The sequence below is a fragment of the Planococcus citri genome, chromosome 3 (assembly GCF_950023065.1).
Source record: "Planococcus citri chromosome 3, ihPlaCitr1.1, whole genome shotgun sequence".
Lineage (NCBI taxonomy): Eukaryota > Metazoa > Arthropoda > Insecta > Hemiptera > Pseudococcidae > Planococcus > Planococcus citri.
In genome coordinates this window covers 79259694-79278547 of record NC_088679.1, presented here as the reverse complement: position 1 = coordinate 79278547, position 18854 = coordinate 79259694, and the positions used below count along the sequence as shown (strand labels likewise).

The following is an 18854-nucleotide window of genomic DNA, read 5'->3' as shown; positions in this document are numbered from 1 at the left end:
GGAAAGTAACCAATTCGAAGGCAAGAATTGAAAAGTGTTTTGAAGCTCGTTAGGATATTTGTTGGAAGGTTTTTAAGCATAATGTTACTGATGTTATCCAAGCCTGATGATTTCCGGAATTTAATTTTTTTGCTAATACAGCGAATTTCTTCAACTGCCCTATTGACAAAAATTGTGCGTACAACATGCTGACAATGAAATGCATGCTTTTTTGCATATCACAAGCATGGGTGAATTTGGACTTTTTCAAAAAATCGCATGCTATTCAGCTAGCGAATAGCATGCTTAAAAGTAAACCAAAAGTATGTAGGTACAAAAAGTGCGGAAATTTTAGCAGAAAAATTGCTCAAACTCGCTGGCAAATTGTGCATTTTAAGACATTCTTATAGATAATTTTTTCATAAAAGTTGAAAAAATAAAATAAAATTTCTGGCGCATGCGGGGATTGATCCCAGGTTCCTACAATGTGCAGCGGCTTAACTCACTCGGCCACCTCACACCTTAATAGATTAGAGGTTATTTTTGCATAAATGTTATCAATTTTTGGACTTGGAAAAATTTTTACTCGCTGGTGCATTTTAGAAAATACAGTGAGTTCCGCTTAATGTGGGCACGTTGGTCCAAAGTATGTTCAACTCTATTAAGAGAAAAACTCTAATAACCGATGCGAAAAAAAATGCAAAATTCCAAATTTTGTTGAAGTTTTATCACTTTTTGATGTTTTTTAAAGGTGATTTCAATAATTTTCTGTTCTTTAGCTACAGTTAGTCTTTTAATATCTTTTGAACATCTTTATTTACAATTTTTATAAATTTTTACAAAAATTTCACCATCTCTTGCCAATTTTCACTAATTTTAACACGTTTTCAACATTTTTTCGTCCAATTTTTGTCAAATTTTGCTGAAATTCATGATTTTCTCCAACTTTTAAAGAGTAGTCCACTCTATTAACCGAGTGCAATGCTCATTTTCACTATTATAAGCGATAAAACTTGCATGTAAAATGATGCAAACGTTCCGTTTCAATCCATTTCAACTCTATTAAGCGAATTTCTCTATTAACCGACAACACATTAAGCGGAACTCACTGTACTTGGTTGCTAGATTGCTTCTGTTTAGCATGCAAAAATGTACATTTTTAACGCGATAATGCACGCTTTTACACCAGTCCAAAATCACACACTGTTATGCATGCTTTTCAGCATAATTTTGTCAATAGGGTGAGGTTTGACAAAGCATTTTGCGAAGACAACGATTGCTAGGTTCAGTCGAAATATCAAGAGTGTCTGTATTTCTATTACAGAAAATATCTTAGTAGAAATCAGCAAATAATTCACATTTTTTGTGGTTTGTAGTCCCCGATTTGTTATTATGAGTTAATGGAGGTAATATCATTGGTTTGTTGAGAAGACTTCTAGTATAATTCCATAAAGAAGAACTGGGCGATAGGCTCTCAAGATATCTTTGGTAGTTGGCATGTCAATATTCTTCCAATTTTTTCTGTACATTATGGGTTAATAGATGATTCAAGTGATTTTTCAAGGTATGGTCTCTTGTTCTATGCCATTGGCTTCTCAGGCGATTTTTTTTAGGATGAGTCGAACAATAGGAAAAGGAAGATTAGAATTTGTTACGCTGACTTTAGAGATTGCTTTTTGAGCTTTGGAAGCAGCACAAAGAATTGTTCTAGACAGAGAGTTAAGGTGAGAGTCAATTTCAGTGCTCTGTAAAATCTCTTCAGTAATAGGTGGAAGCTCTTCCAGCTCTGTTTTGAAAATAGACCAGTCAGTGGTTGTAAGAGAGGAAGTACGAGAGGAAGTATGGCGAAGAATTCCATCATTAAGTGTACGAGTAATTTTGGTGATTACAGGGAGATGATGAAAGAAATAAAAAAATAGGGAATCATTTTCTCAACAGAGGTCACCACTTTGGGAGTTTGAAGGAGGGAAATCCCAACTTCATAAACAATGCCTATAAGGGTCACCCTAACCTCCACTTACCTACCTATTGCAATATGGCGTAGAATTTTTTCATCTGTACCTCTACCTATCCCTATTATCATCAGACTAACCTGATTTTTTTTATTCTTCGCCTTTATTGTTTTAATTCCAACGACGTAGGTAGCGTGAAGTAATCTTCCTGTTTTCTGATGCTTTTCATCTTTCCAGCTTTGATTAGACTTTGCGAATTGTTTTTAAACCGATCTCGTTTAATTTACCTACCTACTCGAGCATCTCCGAACGTACATAAATGAGATAGCTAGCTAGCCTACCTAAACCTATGTATCGAAACTACGTAATTAATTATTCGGACATAAATCGATAGGTAGTAGTATTTCAAATGCCTACCAATATTGATGATACAATTACCAGAATAGGTATATTTTTCTTGAAAATTGATTATTTTTTTTTACCGTAGTATAGATATTAAACTATCCTCCGATGAATAACGAACGAATGAAGGCGGCGCGGTGGCGAGTAGGAAGGATGTACAGGAACGTTGGGGAATTTTGAAAAATCAAACAATTATTTTTTTGACATATTTCTGTAGCAGTCTTCGTTATATACGGTTATTTATTTTTCACTTGTATATCCCTTTTTGCAGCGTCGCATCGAGTCGAGTCGCGTCGGTCGGTCGTTTTCCTTATTCCGAAGCTTTCTATCTGATTCGTTTATTAATTTTTAGTGTTATTTTCTATGTGTATTGAGACCGACATCGACATCGACACCCACTGTTCATTTCTTAATATCTTTTTTCCTGGTCCTCGTGTACCTACCTACATACCATCTAGACTGTGTTCGAGTATTCGAGTATTTTTAGTACTTTATTAATTAATACCGTTATTTTTCTTTATTTTTCAATGAAGATGGAAAAAATATATTTAAGGTGGGAGCGTTCGTTATAAAGTATTTAGGTACCTGCCTTTCTCGAGAAATCGATTCCTATAAGGTTTGACTTTTTCCAACCTGCTCACTGAAATTTTTCTTATATATTTTGGTGAACGAAAAAACGAAAAATGAACGGAATAAAATTCCTTCATTGTGGGATAATTTTTTCGCGCCATTTTGCTGTGTAGGTATTACAAGCTGCCATGTAATATATTTAACCCAAATCCTGCTGTTTGAGTATTTTCAACCTTTGTTTTCGTTTTCATGTCGTATAATAGGCTGAATGTATATAATACCTATTACCTATACCTACCTGTGTTCATTTAAAGGCCTAATGTATGCTTGAACTCGTTGGTAGCATTTCCCTTCCATCGTATCATGAATTAATAATATAGAACGAGACAATTTTAAATTCACTTTTGAGTTGATAATTACGAAAGGCGTTTCCCAGATTAGGTTATTACTGGAGAATTCTACGTACCTACCAACAAAATATAAACTTTGAAGTATATACCTACGTATATTATACTCGCTCTTTAGAATTAGGTATTTACGTATAGCTACTTTATTAATTTATTTTTACTTTATTCGTAGAATATTAACTAATGATCGAGTACATTATTCATACGTACAAGAGTGCTGAGGTTTTAAAAAAGAGACGCCAAATAGGAAGGAAATTGAGTGAAAATCGTCGCCCAGTTTGTCATACTCGTATTCAAAAAGTCATCAACAAAATAGCAAACTACCGCGTATAATTCGTTGATTTTATATAGTGTACTAAGTTACAATAAAAGAGAAAAATACACGAATGTTTATCAAACGTCGGTGTATTTACAGTATGATTTTATATTAACGAGTGATCGAGTGAGGAGTGGAAATGAATTCCGAGGGTTCTTACTTCTTACATTTATGTATAAGAAGGTGTGAACTGTGAAGTACGAGCATTTACACCCTATATCAAGATACGAGCGAGCCAACACTCGACTTTATAAAACTGCCAGAAGTGTATAGTGTTGAAGGAGCCAAAGGGGTAATTTAAGATCCGGATGATTACGAAAATGCAATCTATTTCACGCAATGTTGTCAACATTACGGATAGGTCTCATTTTTTCTCAACAAAAAAGCGTTCTCTTCTAAAAATACGTAGCGAAGATTTAAACATTTCGAGCAGGTTTCATTTCGCTGTGTAGTCGTGTTGGTCGAAAAGAGTAGACGTGTGTGTGTGTGTGTGTGTGTTTATCAAATACTTACATAGTACATAGTTGGAAAAGTGATGAGGAATTGAATATTTTACTCATTTAGTATGATGAACAGTTCCTCTTGAGATGTGTTTATTAAGTTGTTTGAAAACATTATTTAGTATTTTTCGAGCCTTGGTTTGTTAGAAGTTCACCATTTGAGATGTTTTGACTGTTCTGCTCCAATTCTCCTCCCCCTCATTCCATCGCTCAAAATATTTTTCAAAATCTTTTTACGAATTTTCGAGAAAAGACTGCGAAATTGATAAGAGACCTAAACAAGCACCCATCTTCCAGGGAATTACCACCCAGGCACTTTCAAGTATGCCTTTTTGACATTTTTTTGAATTTTGTTGCAAAAAAGGAATTGAAATAGGCACCATAGTTATTTTTGTCTATGTGTTCAAGCGTCCTGAATTCTTCCCTGTTTTGAACCCCTATATTTGGCCTCCCAAGACTTCTGTTTTTCTTCCATTTCGAAGTGCAGGGCTCGTATACTCGGTTACTTTTTAAATGGTGTGATTTATCGGCACTACAGAAGTAGGCCTTTTCGCGACGAAAAAAGAGCATTTTAACGACAAAAGAGATATTTGCTCGTGAAAAAAATCATTTTTCTTGACAGTTATTTGGGAGGGGGTCCGGAATGAGATTTTTCGATAGTTTCGATAAAAAGCAAGATTTTTTTGATGGTTTTGACCAAAAAAGTGAAACTTGTTCACAATTTTATAGCAAAAAAGATGGGAAAAGAAACAGTAGAACTTTCTAGCAATTTTTAGCAATTTGGGCTAGTTTTTTTTTGGAATTTCACAAAAAAAAACTAGAAAGGAAAATTTTTTAAAAAATAAAAAACTTACTTACCTATAGAAAATTTTGAAAAAAGCAAGATTTTTGGCAGTTTTTTTAAAAAGCAATTCAATTCAATTCATTTATTGCAAAATCTCTGTACGAATCAGGAACAAGAACAACTTTACACACATTTCTTCTTCATCTTCATGTACTTGCATGTATTTAATAAAGTTTACCCTGTTCTATTTCTGATTTTTTCATAATAATTTACATGATTCTATACCGAATGTATTGAATTGTCACATTCACATTACGTAACGTATGTCACATTTCTTGAAGGATTTTTCAGTAAAAAGTGATCTATGTGTCAATGTTAATGCAGTGTGTCCAATTTGAATTCTGGCTAGAATCACTTCTTCTCTTCTATTTTTTGATCTGTAGGCAGTATTTTTAGTTGGTATAATAAATTGATACTGTTTATAATAGCTTTCAATCTGAGGTATGTTGAGTGGATCAAGTCAACACCACTTCAACAGAAGGCCTCAGCGCAGTACTGGAAAGATGTGTCGCTAATTCCTTGGTAGGCTGAAGTTTGCATAGAGTCATAATTATAGGAAAGTATATTTTTTTCATTGTTTTTGTTTAATTACTCAAAAAATTGAGTAAGCACACGGATGTTCTATGAGTGAAAAACAATCTACATTTCATGCCCTGCAATGGCTTTAATCAAAACTTTTCCTTTCATGGGTCTATAGATATGAAAGTTCAAAGTTTGGTGTGTGAAAGTATTTTGCTCTTAAAATTGGAATAGAATGGAATTTTAAGAGAATAGATGGGTGTTTGAGAATGGAAAAATGATCTGCAATTCATTCTCTACAATTTGAGCTTTTACTACTTCTTTTGACCAGGTGAAGCTATGGAGTCGAACAAAAGCTCAAATTGTAGAGGATGGATCGTAGATCAGTTTTTTATTCTCAAACAACTTTTACTTGCTCAAAATTACAATCTATTCCAATTTAAAGATGAAGTTTTCATAACAATGATAACACATGTGTTAAATTCCAGCCAACACCATGGTGGTGTTGATCAAGTCCCTAGGAAACTGTATGCTCTTGTGTTTGTATCCAGATGGTTTGTATATTGTGACATAGTTGTGTTGAAGATGAGAGTGTAATGTTTCGAAATGATTTATTAGATTTATATGACTAATATTTTTTGTGATTTTGACATATTTTTATAGCTAAATACAAGTATGAGGAATAGTCAATATGTAAGTTTCATATGGCTGAAAAATTATGAACGGAAATTAACACTTTTTTTCCATCTTTCCTTCATAAATTTCTAAATTTCCATGGAAATTTATGATTTGAAAGTTACCAAAACTTTTCCCCATAAATTTCCAAAAAATGTCCATGGAAAATTTTCTATAATCTTTAATAACACCTAAAACAGATGAAAATTTACTTCAGAGGCAGGTCAGAAGCTCAGAACTGAAGTCAAACTACAAACAAGCGAGGTCCGGGGGACCTGGCAAGAGGGTTCCCCAGATTTGATAAAAATATCCTCTTCTTCGAGAATTTTCTATCTAGGTAACCAAAGTGATTGATTTTTGCTATGTACTTCTCTGTTCTGTTTTACATAACACTGAAATAAAATAAATCCAAATCTAAAATCGTTAATAAGATTTTTTTCAAAATTGAAAATTCAAATATTCCAAAGCCCGAAAGCAAAAATTTAAAAATCAATATTCAATTCGGACAATGACATCGAGTTTTTTGGGTACAATAGTTTTATTAAAATATCGGATCAAATAAATTTAAGCATTTGACATACACAAAGCATTGATAATAAATTATAAGTACCTACTGATAATAAAAAATAACGAGGAAATTTTCTTTCATTTTAAACACTTTTATCATTCAATTTAATTTAAAATAAAAAAATTTTAAAAAGTAGAATTGGAATGTGCTGCTAATAGAAAAATTTATTGCATAAACAGTAAAAATTGTTGGCTGATAAAACCGAAGTTGAAATGCTCGCTTTGTTGAAGACACTGAAAGTGACTTGGCAAGTGGAAAGGTCTCTTATGTGTAACGTAATACGCTACACATAAGACACCTTTCTAAATAACGTGGTGCACTGAAGAATTCTTGAAAGCGATTTTAATAGGGTTCCCCTTGGTGGGGGAACCCTAAAAATACAAAAGAAATCTGATATCTGAACCGAAATCATCAATTTTAAAAACGAAAGCGAAAAACCGAAAAACGTAAATAAATTGATAAAATTAATTGTTTTTGTTTCATTGTCATTCATCTTATGATCGTATTTCTGAAATTCTGAATACAAACACCAATGAAAACTGTTAATTCGCTTAATTAATAATTCTCTTTACGCGACACCAGACAGCGTTGCTATTGATGTGTTGAAAAACTGAAAACCTGAAAACCTGAAAAACTGAGCGATTTTAATAGGGTTCCCCATAGATGGGGGAACCCTAAAAATAACTCTTCATATCCAAATTAGTAAAATACCATAAATACCGTATTTTACCACCATATTTTACCAGCGAATAAATTACAGTAATTTTACAGCCCTGGTCTTGAGTGGTTCTTACTCAATTTTCCGATGAATTTTTCTTTTGTTAGCTTGAAAAATCAATTTTTTCTAAAATATAATTTTTGGACGGAATTTTTTCATCAGTACTTCACTAATAAAGCTGTAAAATACAAACATTGCACCCAAATGCAAAATAAATTTTGTCAGATCTAGTCGTATGTTTAAACTATATTTACTCTTAATTATCTCCAATTTTAGTCAAAAAAAGTCCACGCATTTACAATTTTTCAGCCATGTGAAACTTACATATTGACCATCCCTTGTAGTTTCTTCTTTCTTATAGAGAAGTAATTCCAGAAACCTCAGTAAGTTTGATTATTGGGCTGGTTTGGAATGCTCCTAATGATAAATGTAATGCATGTTTGGTGATTGGAGTTGATTTTGTTAGGTCAGTTTTTGAAGCAGTATTGTAAATGATGGATCCATAGTCCATCATTGATTACAGATGGCTGACATAAATTTTTAGCAAAGATTTTCTGTCTGCTCCCCAGGCAGTATGGCTGAGTTTTTTTAAGTAGGTTTATGGCATTTGATCTCTGTTTGATAGTGTTGAGGTACAGTTTCCAATTCAATTTTTTGTCAAAATGTAAGCCAAAGAATTAAAGGTGCTGGACATTTTCAATTTGAATTCCATAATATAGCTGCAGATTTACATCACAGAGAATGCTTCTCTTTTGCAATGGAAATTTATGACCACTGTTTTATGAGCAGAGAAATGGAGACCTTTCCTAGTAATCCAGTAAATCCACTTTTGAAAACAGTTGGCATTCTGGGTTTTTTGTCAGTACGTGCCAAAAAAGTATCACTTCTTGGCCATTTGTTATTAGTTCCCAAGAAGTTCTGCTTTTTGCTAAAATGATCAAATTGCAATTGCACTTTGCCAAAAATTGTCAAAAAATTGCACTTTTTCAAAAATTACCAAACAAATTGTAGTTTTTTTTTTTGCAAAAAAAATCCCAAAGAGGCTGAATTTTTTTTAAAAATTGTACCTATAAAAGTTTGGTTTTTTGCTAAAAATTGCAAAAACTGTCACCTTGCTGCTGAAAATTTCCAAAAAGTCGTGCTTTTTTATCAGAAAGTTTCAAAATATAAATAGGTGTTTCAAATTTTCAAAATTGAAATCTAAAACAATAACTTATTTCAATTGGAAGATTTCAAATGCTTCTTGATATATATATGAGTGGATATAAAAATGGTTCTGTTTGCTTCAGTGGCCAGTTGGAGAGCTGTATTGTGAATAGTGCTCTGTGTCTTGAGTGTTGACTTTTTAGCTGATGAATAAGTTGGTAACCCATAATCGCATTTTCAGCGAATTAGAGCTCTATAAATTCTGTATGTACTCAGATCATTATTTTAGATTTTTATTTTAAATATTTATTGAATATTTTATTTAGTCGAATGCTATTTTTATTCCGAATGATTGTCATCGAATGAGGGCACTTACTAACACAGGTACTGTCAAGTAGACCTATAATATTATCTACTTATATACCTAACTTTATTCACAATGTAGGTAATTTCAACATCGCAGGGGAAAAGATCGGATCTGATCAGACTGCATCTGAGCATACTCAATTTAATCTGCGACCTTATCTGTCAGATAAGCATATATCTCTACCTGGGGGAAAGTAATCATAATCTGATCAAATTTTGGCAGATCTGATCAAACCTGTTTAAACTGGTTTGATTGGATCTGATTAAATCGTTTTAGACCTATTTGATTTTATTCTGATATTTACAATTCAACTTGGCCAGATATGAAATCAGATCCAATGATTTTTCCCTGATAGTGGAATAGTGTGTTTGCCTATCTATGTACCTATTTGTTTATTTTATTTATTAATTATTTTAGATAAACTCAATAGCCAAGTATTTACAATATAATAGGATTAATGTTCTTGGTTACCTATAAAGATACATATTCTAATACATGTATTTCTAATTTACATACATAAATTATGTAGTACAGTGTTCGATGGGTATGTTGCTGTTTCAGGAGTAACAATTTTATTATCGTTATCTGTTTTTTCTCTAATGATCGCGGATGCTTTACCACAGACTTCTGAAGCTATCCCCTTACTAGGTCAGAAAAAATATTTAACCAATTTGTCAAAAATTTCTCCATTAATAATTTTAATCTACTTAATTAATATTTTAATAACGATTAAAAGGCCTTATTTATTTCTAAAACACTTTTCACCTTGATTTCTATTTTTTTTTTTTTTTTGTTCTTTAAATTCATTGTTTTTCCGTATATTCATTTACTCGTATCTATCTACTACTTACTTACCTCTACATTATTACGGCTTGTTATTCTCGCTTCTCGGCTTCCATGTTTATGTTTATTGGCCATAATAGCGCAAAAATTATTCCAATTTTTCTCATTTGCTCTTTTTGTACTACGTATTACACTATAATGTTTCTCTTGCTGTGTGTTTATTCGTACGTATGATAATGATGAAGTCTTTATGCTTTAGAAAATGAAAATTCGATTTACATATATAAACTATACACTTGATAAAAACCCGATGGGTATTTAATTTAAAGCTGAAAAAGAACGAGAAAAAAAAGAAGCTCATATAAATCGTGTGTACTCTCGTACCTATATTACCTACTTACAATTATTCACGTGTTCTTTGTATGTGTAATATCCTTGATAATATACGAAAACTGCAGATTTTTCTTTCACGAGCATTAGCTCGTATTGCAGTAGAACCATTTTCAAATTTTACACGCTACCTTTGCCCCTTTTTCGCATTATTCTAATGAAATTTATTACACGACGCTAGCTAGGTATACTCGTACCTACTTGTGTATTAAATTTTAACAAATTCGTCGAATTACTTTCGGCCTAAAAATTACGCTAGGTACATGATCTTTAATGTACTGCGGATTGAACTGATAAAAGATATTGTACAAAAGATACCAATTTAATTACAGAGTACATAATTATTGAATCGTGTTTGATTGATTTTCGATGTGTAAAAAAAATAAACAAGTTGGAATTCCATCGATACAATATGGTATTTTATGATCATCGTTCGCTTTATTAATACGTTTTGCTCTGTTTTACAGATTTGCCAAAGATTAAAATATCCAATCAAAATAATACCTACTTGTACGGTACTACCTACCTTTCTACTAACGATTACTGCGAGAAAAACTACATATATAAGAAGTTGAACTTATAAATTATCTATGGTCAGAAAACAATTAACTTGCATCGACGTTGTATCGACTTATATAAGGTGCACGATTTCCTCGATAGCATTATTACATCTCTATCTTTTTCCTCCCTGAGTTTACCTGTACCTATTTCTGTATTGGGTTTATTCCTCTGTACTTTTTTTTCCTCCTATACTTACCTATACTTAAAATAATCTACGAACAAAATGTTTATAAACGCATATGTGTACCTATTTATGGATACAATATGCTTATAAAAAGTCAACAAATGAAAGAATACTTGATAAATATGGTGATTGCTAAATAATAAAGAAGTGTTAAACTAATGCGTATGAGCCCCTCTGCATCCAAGTAACAAATCGTACAATTCGATCGTACGTAATTTGATTTGGTAATATACATTTTGAGTATTAAACAAATAACAAACGTGTAAGTGTAATATTCGAAGTTTTTTTTTTTGTTATTTTTACAATAAAATAATGATACCTACGTATAAAATAATAATTTCTAATGCATGAAATATCTACATAATAATTAATACTACATTACATAATTAATAAGTAGTTTCAATTTTTTTTCCTTCTAAAACGCTTCTGCAGACTACGATTGACTGTTTGCTTGACAAATGAGGCAGTGGCTCATCAACTTTGAGACTTGCCTACTATTTTGCAGTATGCAAATATGTAAATGTATGTATAGGTAGAGAGAAGGCCAACGAACCAAAACAAGGCATAGGTGAAAATATGCACTTGCTAGGTTTGTGACCAGAGGCGAGAAAATACAATCATAACATTAAAACATTGATAATTGTTAAGCCTAAATTAACCATATAAATGTAAGCTAATTCATAGCTTAGATTGTTGCCCCACGTTGGGCGCCAATTTGTTGTATGAGATTTAGGTGTAGGTACATGGTGAGTTCTTCTACCAAAATGAAAACACAAGTTTAATCTCGAATAGGTTTATTCATGAATAATACTCTATGTACAAATATTGTCATTTGTACCGACATACAGTATTATTCGTGAATAAACCTATTGGAGAGTACACTTGTGTTTTCATTTTGGTAGAAGAACTCACCACATACCTACACCTAAATCTCATACAACAAATTGGCGCCCAACATGGGGCAATAAATTGGCGCCCAACGTGGGGCAATAAATTGGCGCCCAACGTGGGGCAATAAATTGGCGCCCAATGTGGGGTAGTAATCTAAGCTATGAATTAGCTTATATTTATATCGTTAATTTAGGCTTATGGTCACGAGACACGAACCTAGCAAGTGCATATTTTTCCCTGTGCCTTGTTTTGGTTTGTTGGCCTTCTCTCTACCTATACGTACATTCACGTATGTGCAAACTGCATATTTTCAAACCAATAGTCGCTCACAAGGTCTGATGTAAAATCGTATAATGTATTATATTTATACGTATTTAAAAACAAAGTAGATCTATCTTTACATAAAAAAAAAAAGTATAATAGGTACACCTACTGGTACCATATTTACTTAGTTTAATTTTCAAAATCTAACGAAACGTAACGTAATAAAATTTGCTAGTCGCATATAAAACATTAAAGCTGTTTGCTTGCAGCTTATTGCTATATACCTACCTACGTTATTATCACTAATTTGATAGCATATTGTGAAGTTTGAATGCCATCGCTATGTATTTGTCTTTCATTTTGGAAATTTATTTAGATTACGTCCAGTTCCATAGTCAAATGACTAGGAATAGAATTAACACCTAAAATGTTATTTAGGTACACTGAAAGCTTTATGCTGTACTAAAACGAAACAGAATAGAAAAAAAACGCTGCTAAAGCAATTTAGCCAACTTTAAAAAAATTAATAATATTTTTAAAAACTAAAAACACGTTTTTTTTCTCATACATTTGTCTTCGTTACGTTTCGTTATATTTATTCTTACGCTGCATTTGGTTTAAATATAGCAACGGCGCACTTGTTTGTGTCTGTGTATGCCGCGTACTTGAATTCACGATCACACGATGCTTTCTATTAGACTTTAATTTATTATAATTTGCATTTGCCTTAGCTGTTCAGAGAAACCAAACACACTGAAATCGAATTTCAAAACTAACAGCTTTGTGCAAACGTTATCACACATCGTACTTATACTTACTAGATTATGATCAAGTTTTATTTTTTTTTTTTAATGAAAAAAAATAATGATAATTAAAATTACGTGTTTATCGATTTCTAATTTTGTGTTTTAACGTGTTTCCAGGTACTTATTTTAATTGCATCATGTTCATGGTAGCGTCGTCTGTGGTATCTACTATTCTTATACTGAATTATCATCATAGAAATGCAGATACTCATGAAATGACCACTATGGTAAGCGGTGATTGATTTTGTTTTGGTTGGAATGCGGGAGAGGTGATGGTTGTGGTGGTGGTCGTTGTATCGTTATATATGTTTTTTTATATAGTTTTAAATGTTATGTGGATACTCGTACAATTTGGTGTATTGGTGGATGTAAGATGTAAGAAGGGATGTTTTTGAATACTTCTTTGATGAAGTATTAATCTTTATTAGTACCGAATTGGAGATTATAGACTTGTGAAATTGCGAGTAATCTACTGGGTGGACGTTAAAAATTATTGGAAAATGATGAGAATGGGTATAAAATTGACACTTTTCATCAGATCCACGAGATCTGTGCTCTTGAAATCGGATTTTGAAACACTATACGAGTAATTGAACTAGACCAATTCATATCAATATTCAGGGTGTCCATTTCCAAACCACCTCGGGAAAACCCCTACTTTTTGCAGAAGTGGTCCATAAACTCAACATTTGTCAAAATTTTTTAATACGCCCGTTTTTCAACCAAAATTGTAAAAAGGTCCTGTTTTCTGTTTACATAAAAAAAGCTCAGTTTTTATTCAAAATGTACTAATTTTTTTTCAAAATTTGGAAAAATTTTTGATTTTTGTCAAAATTATGCAAATTCCTGTTTTTTTTTGGTGAAAATTGTCTAAAAAGGTGCTGTTTTTTAACAAAAATTGTCGGGACGTTCTGTTCTCTGCATGTGTGAAAAAAGCCCTCTTTTTGGGCAAAAATTGCGGGAAGTTTCATTTTTTGCCAAAGTTGTCATCAAGTCCTCATTTTTACCAAAATTTTTTTCCAAAAGAGTTGAAACACTCTTTTTTCTGTTTGGGTGATTGGTATTTTTGCCAGAATTACCAAAAAAGGTTCCATCTTTGCCAAAATTGTCAAAAAGTCTCATTTTATTCCAAAATTCTCAAAAAGTTATTATTTTTTCCAAAATTTGTAAAAACTTCTAATTTGGGTCAAAATTATCAAAAAGTTCTAATTTTGTCAAAATTGTCCAAGTTTCAGCTTTTTTTACCAAAATTATCGAAAAAGTGCAGTTTTTTAAACTAAAATTGTCAAGAAATCGTTTTTTGTTTTGTTAGTGGGGGAAAATGCTAATTTTTGCCAAAATTGCTAAAAAGTCCTCATTTTTATCTAAGTATTCAAAAGAACCCTAATTTTTTCTCACATTTGTACAAAGCCACGATTTTTGCCAAAATTACCGAAAAAGGTTCCATCTTTGCCATAATTGTCAAAAAGTCTCATTTCTTCCAAAATTCTCAAGAAATCTTTACTTTTTTTTTCAAAATTTGTAAAAACTTCTGATTTGTGTCAAAATTATCAAAAAGTCCTAACTTTTGTCAAAATTATCCAAGTTTCAGTTTTTTTTAACCAAAATTATTAAAAAGGTGTCGTTTTCTAAACGTGAATCGTCAAGAAACCATGTTTTTTGCCAGTGAGGAAGAATTGAGACTAATTTTCGCCAAAATTACTGAAAGAGGTCCAATTTTTTGCCAAAATTGCTAAAAAGTCCTCATTTTTATCAAAATTTTCAAAAGAAACCTAATTTTTTCCAAAATTTGTACAAAGTCAAGATTTTTGCCAAAATTACCGAAAAACGTTCCATCTTTGCCAAAATTGTCAAAAAGTTTCATTTTTTTCAAAATTCTCAAGAAGCCCTTATTTTTTTAAAAATTGGTAAAAACTAATTTGTGTCAAAATTATCAAAAAGTCCTAATTTTTGTCAAAATTGTCCAAATTTAGATATGTTTTTTAACAAAATTATCAAAAATGTGCTTTTTTTTGTTTTTTAATCCAAAAATTGTCAAGAAACCGTTTTTTTTTGATAATGGAAAAGAAGACTGATTGTTTGCTGAAATTGCTAAAAAGTCCTCATTTTTATCAAAATTTTCAAAAGAAACCCAACTTTTTCCAAAATTTGTACAAAGTCAAGATTTTTGCCAAAATTACCAAAAAAACGTTCCATCTTTTCCAAAATTGTCAAAAAGTTTCATTTTTTTCCAAAATTCTCAAAAAGGTCTTATTTTTTTCAAAATTTGTAAAAACTTCTAATTTGTGTCAAAATTATCAAAAAAGTCCTCATTTTTGTCAAAGTTGTCCAAATTTCTGTTTTCTTTACCAAAATTATCAAAAATGTGCTTTTTTTTTGTTTTTTAATCCAAAATTGTCAAGAAACCGTTTTTTTGATAATGGGAAAGAAGACCGATTCTTGCTAAAAATTTCTGAAAAAGGTCCCATTTTTTACGTACCAAAATTGCTAAAAAGTTCTCATTTTTTCCAAAATTTGTACAAAGTCAAGATTTTTGTTAAAATTAATTTTAAAATCTTAGTTTTTTTTTTAAATTCTTACTTTTTTCCAATCAAGAAGTCCTGCTTTCTGTAGTGTGAAAAAAGCTTTGTTTTTTTTGCCAAATTATTAAAAGTCTAATTTTCACCAAAATTTTTAGACAGTTTTTATTTTTTTCAAGATTAATATCAAGAAGTTCCAACTTTTATCAAAATGTCGAATCGAATAAAGTTTCTGTTTTTTGCCAAAATCGCTCATTTTGCATATTTTTATTTCCTCAATCAACCTTTGTAATTTTACAATTTTTATTTCATTTTTTCTAGCTCTCTTTTAAAATGGAAACATTTTGGCTCCAAAAAATGCTCACTTGAATGAATTTGAAACCAACCTTTTTTTCTCCAAATGGGACCTTTTTTTTACCCCTGTTTGAGTCTAGTTGATATTTAACGGTCTGTAAAATTATAAAAAATCATCTGGAAAGCCGGGAAAAATCAGGAGAATAATTTCTTCAGAAGAGTGGACACTTTGCTTGAAATTTTCAAAAAATTATTAGGTATAAATATTGCAAAAGATGTCATGTGCTGATAAGGAATGTTAAAAATGGACGGATTTGCTCAAGTTGTACTACTCTTATGATGACTCGTAAAATTCTTCCAAAGGTGACAAGCTCTCCTCCAACTTCCAAAGGAATTCGTTTAAAAAAAAATCGAAGAATCCGACTTCTTTTTTGGTTCCCGTTCATCTTGAAGACGATCTGATGATGGTGTTAATAAAATTGCCTACTCAGTTTGCCGTAAATAAAGCGTATGTACGAATATTTACGGCGAACCGAGTATGCAATTCATTCGACATCTATGTTAGATTTTCTGCACCAACGAGAATTGAAAATTGTCTTCGATTATCCGAGATGTTTGCTAATCGTGAACTACTAATATAAGTTGAGATTTTGAAAGCAGATGAATTGTGCCTATATGTTTGATGCGGGTAGGGGCAGATGAATCTGTTTGATTACAACAAAGAAAATACGACGACACCACACCCACTACTTCTCCCTCATCGATGATCTGTGGTTTTTGCCCATCTACCTCTGGCGAATAGTTTTGAGTAACACTCGAATCTGTGGGTTCTAGGTCAAAGTATTATTTTTAACATGGTTACCATGGGTGCTACGAATGAGTAGGCCTGGTCAAGATCCGTGTTCGGATAATTCGCGTATGTCGATGCAAATACGTGATTTAGAATTGAAGGATCGCTCATCGAAAAGTCTTCTAGCGAATGTCTTGGACATCGACGACGATTTCAGACATAACACTTATCAGTCTTCCAGTCGTCATCCAAGCTTTTACCGGCACGACGATCCGACGACGGGGCCGGGAGGCGGCTCCAACGGGGTAGGCGTCATACACACGACTACAACCTCGTCCTCGTGTATAGGACCGCATCGCGAACTTTCGCTCATACTCAAAGAGCTACGCCTTATAACTGAGAAAATCAGAAGAGACGAAGAGGCTTCCGATATCACCAACGATTGGAAATTCGCTGCCATGGTCGTCGATCGTTTATGTTTAATAATTTTTACTTTGTTTACTGTTATCGCGACAATCGCTGTTTTATTGTCGGCTCCCCATATCATTGTTACGTAATTTTAAAAAATTGTTTTATTTATATATCGTCGTTTCAGTTCCGTAAATTTTGTTTTTTGTTTTTTTTTGATTTTTTTTATGAGAAAGAAAAACTGCCCGCTAACCGTATAAATTGGTTCGATGCGTATAAATTTTCGTACATCGTCGAATGTCTGAATTTATTTATTTTTTTTTCCATTTGTTTTGTAGATGAATTTCAAAATACTTACCTATTTGTGGGCTTTTTTAAAAATTAATAATCGGCTCTCGGTATCTATAGGTAGGCATTTTTCCACCTATACGATCGATTTGGTCATTCGACTACGAAAAAAAAAACGAAAAAAACGCCTGCATTAATTATCTCGTAATCCCACCTATATATTTTTTTTAATACCTTCATAAAACATATATTTTGATCCTTCTGATGAACGCGTAAAATTTTTATACGTTTTCATTTGTTTTTCTCATGTTAATTTTTTTACGATTATTGTTATTTATTTTTATTATTTCGTAAATCTTAATATGGTATTTGAAAATTTGTTGCTTTCACTATTTATAAAATGGATTACTTATATCAAAATACCTACTATATCGTTATTATTTCAATAATTGTTGTAATTCTACGTGTTTTCGTTGCTCGTTATAATTATCCTAAAGATACGGATCATATTGTTTGTACGAATCGGGATTATTTCGTTATAGCGAAACGATTTAATGATGGAGGTTATATTTTGTGAACCAATTACGAAAAAGAAGAAATAGTCGTTATCTATGGCATCGTATTTCTCGTAGTTTTTTTTAGGGCCCCAAAAATCAGAAAATTTCATGAAATTACATAAATCTTTCAGCGGAAATCATTTCAAAATGATTTGCAATCTGCTCAAAGTTTGATATTTAGGTTTTGTTGGTGTTGGATTTCCGGGAGGGAGTCGAGTGGGATTACCTACCTTCACCCAGAGTTCGTATATGCCCAAATTATTGGGAGACGTGTGAGAAAGGAAGTCCCATATGAACTCAAAAGTTGTATAACATATTATCCGAAAATAATCATTTTTTTAATAATATCTTGGAAAAGAAAAATTTGAGTTCTTTCTATATTTTTTTACGTTGAAAAAACTCATCTCGAGCCCTTCATTCCTTCAAAATGACCCAGGAATCTGAAATTTGACCTCATACAATTGATTTGGAGGGCGTAGTTCCTACCTACATGCGTACCTACCTGGTACTAAATCGTTAAAAATTACTCCTATGAAAATGTGAATGGGACCTATAAAGATCAAACCTGACTCAATTTTAAGAAATATGATGCCATAGGTTTGATAAGTTTGGCAGTGGGTGGCATGGCAGACTCATATGAGAGCAGTACCAACGTGTAGCTCCAGTCAAACTTACCTGGGTAAACCCTGTTCATCTCTTGACTTCAAACATGATAGATACTTTGTTGTTCTACTCCAATTCTTGCTAGGGCTGTTTTGTTGGCCACGGGGTCCTTCCATGACAGCATTTGGTAATGCCATTTTTCAATTGCTGAAATTTTTTTATCACAGTCTGTGATCTTGGTCCATGGGTTGTAAGAATACATTGGAACTATCCATACATAACAGCTCATAATCCTTTTTCAGAGGTGCAGGCTCATACTGTGATTTCCAAGTAGTGATGTTGATATATTGATATCTCAAAAGATAAACACATAATTGATATGAGATCCAATATCAAAATATTGATGTGGAAAATCAACATTAACGATATATAATAATATCATCAAAAATTGAGAAAAAATGTATGAAAACAGCCTTGGGTAAAACAAAATTGAAATTCAAAAGAAATTTTTTCAACAAAAATTCTTTTCCCTTTGTTTTTAATTCGGATCTTA

General features: G+C 32.1%; 1 protein-coding gene across 2 annotated transcripts in view; it reads left to right on the top strand.

The window, feature by feature from the left end:
* Nucleotides 1–17535, top strand: part of LOC135839633 (neuronal acetylcholine receptor subunit alpha-7-like) — a 307481-nt gene extending 289946 nt beyond the window's left edge. For both annotated transcript variants that reach the window (XM_065355745.1, XM_065355746.1), the window contains 2 exons: nt 12960–13069; nt 16490–17535. In XM_065355745.1, coding sequence (XP_065211817.1) covers nt 12960–13069; nt 16490–17002 — 623 coding nt within the window. In that variant the 3' untranslated portion in view covers nt 17003–17535. The remainder of the gene's footprint in view (nt 1–12959; nt 13070–16489) is intronic.
* The last annotated feature ends 1319 nt before the right edge of the window (nt 17536–18854 follow it).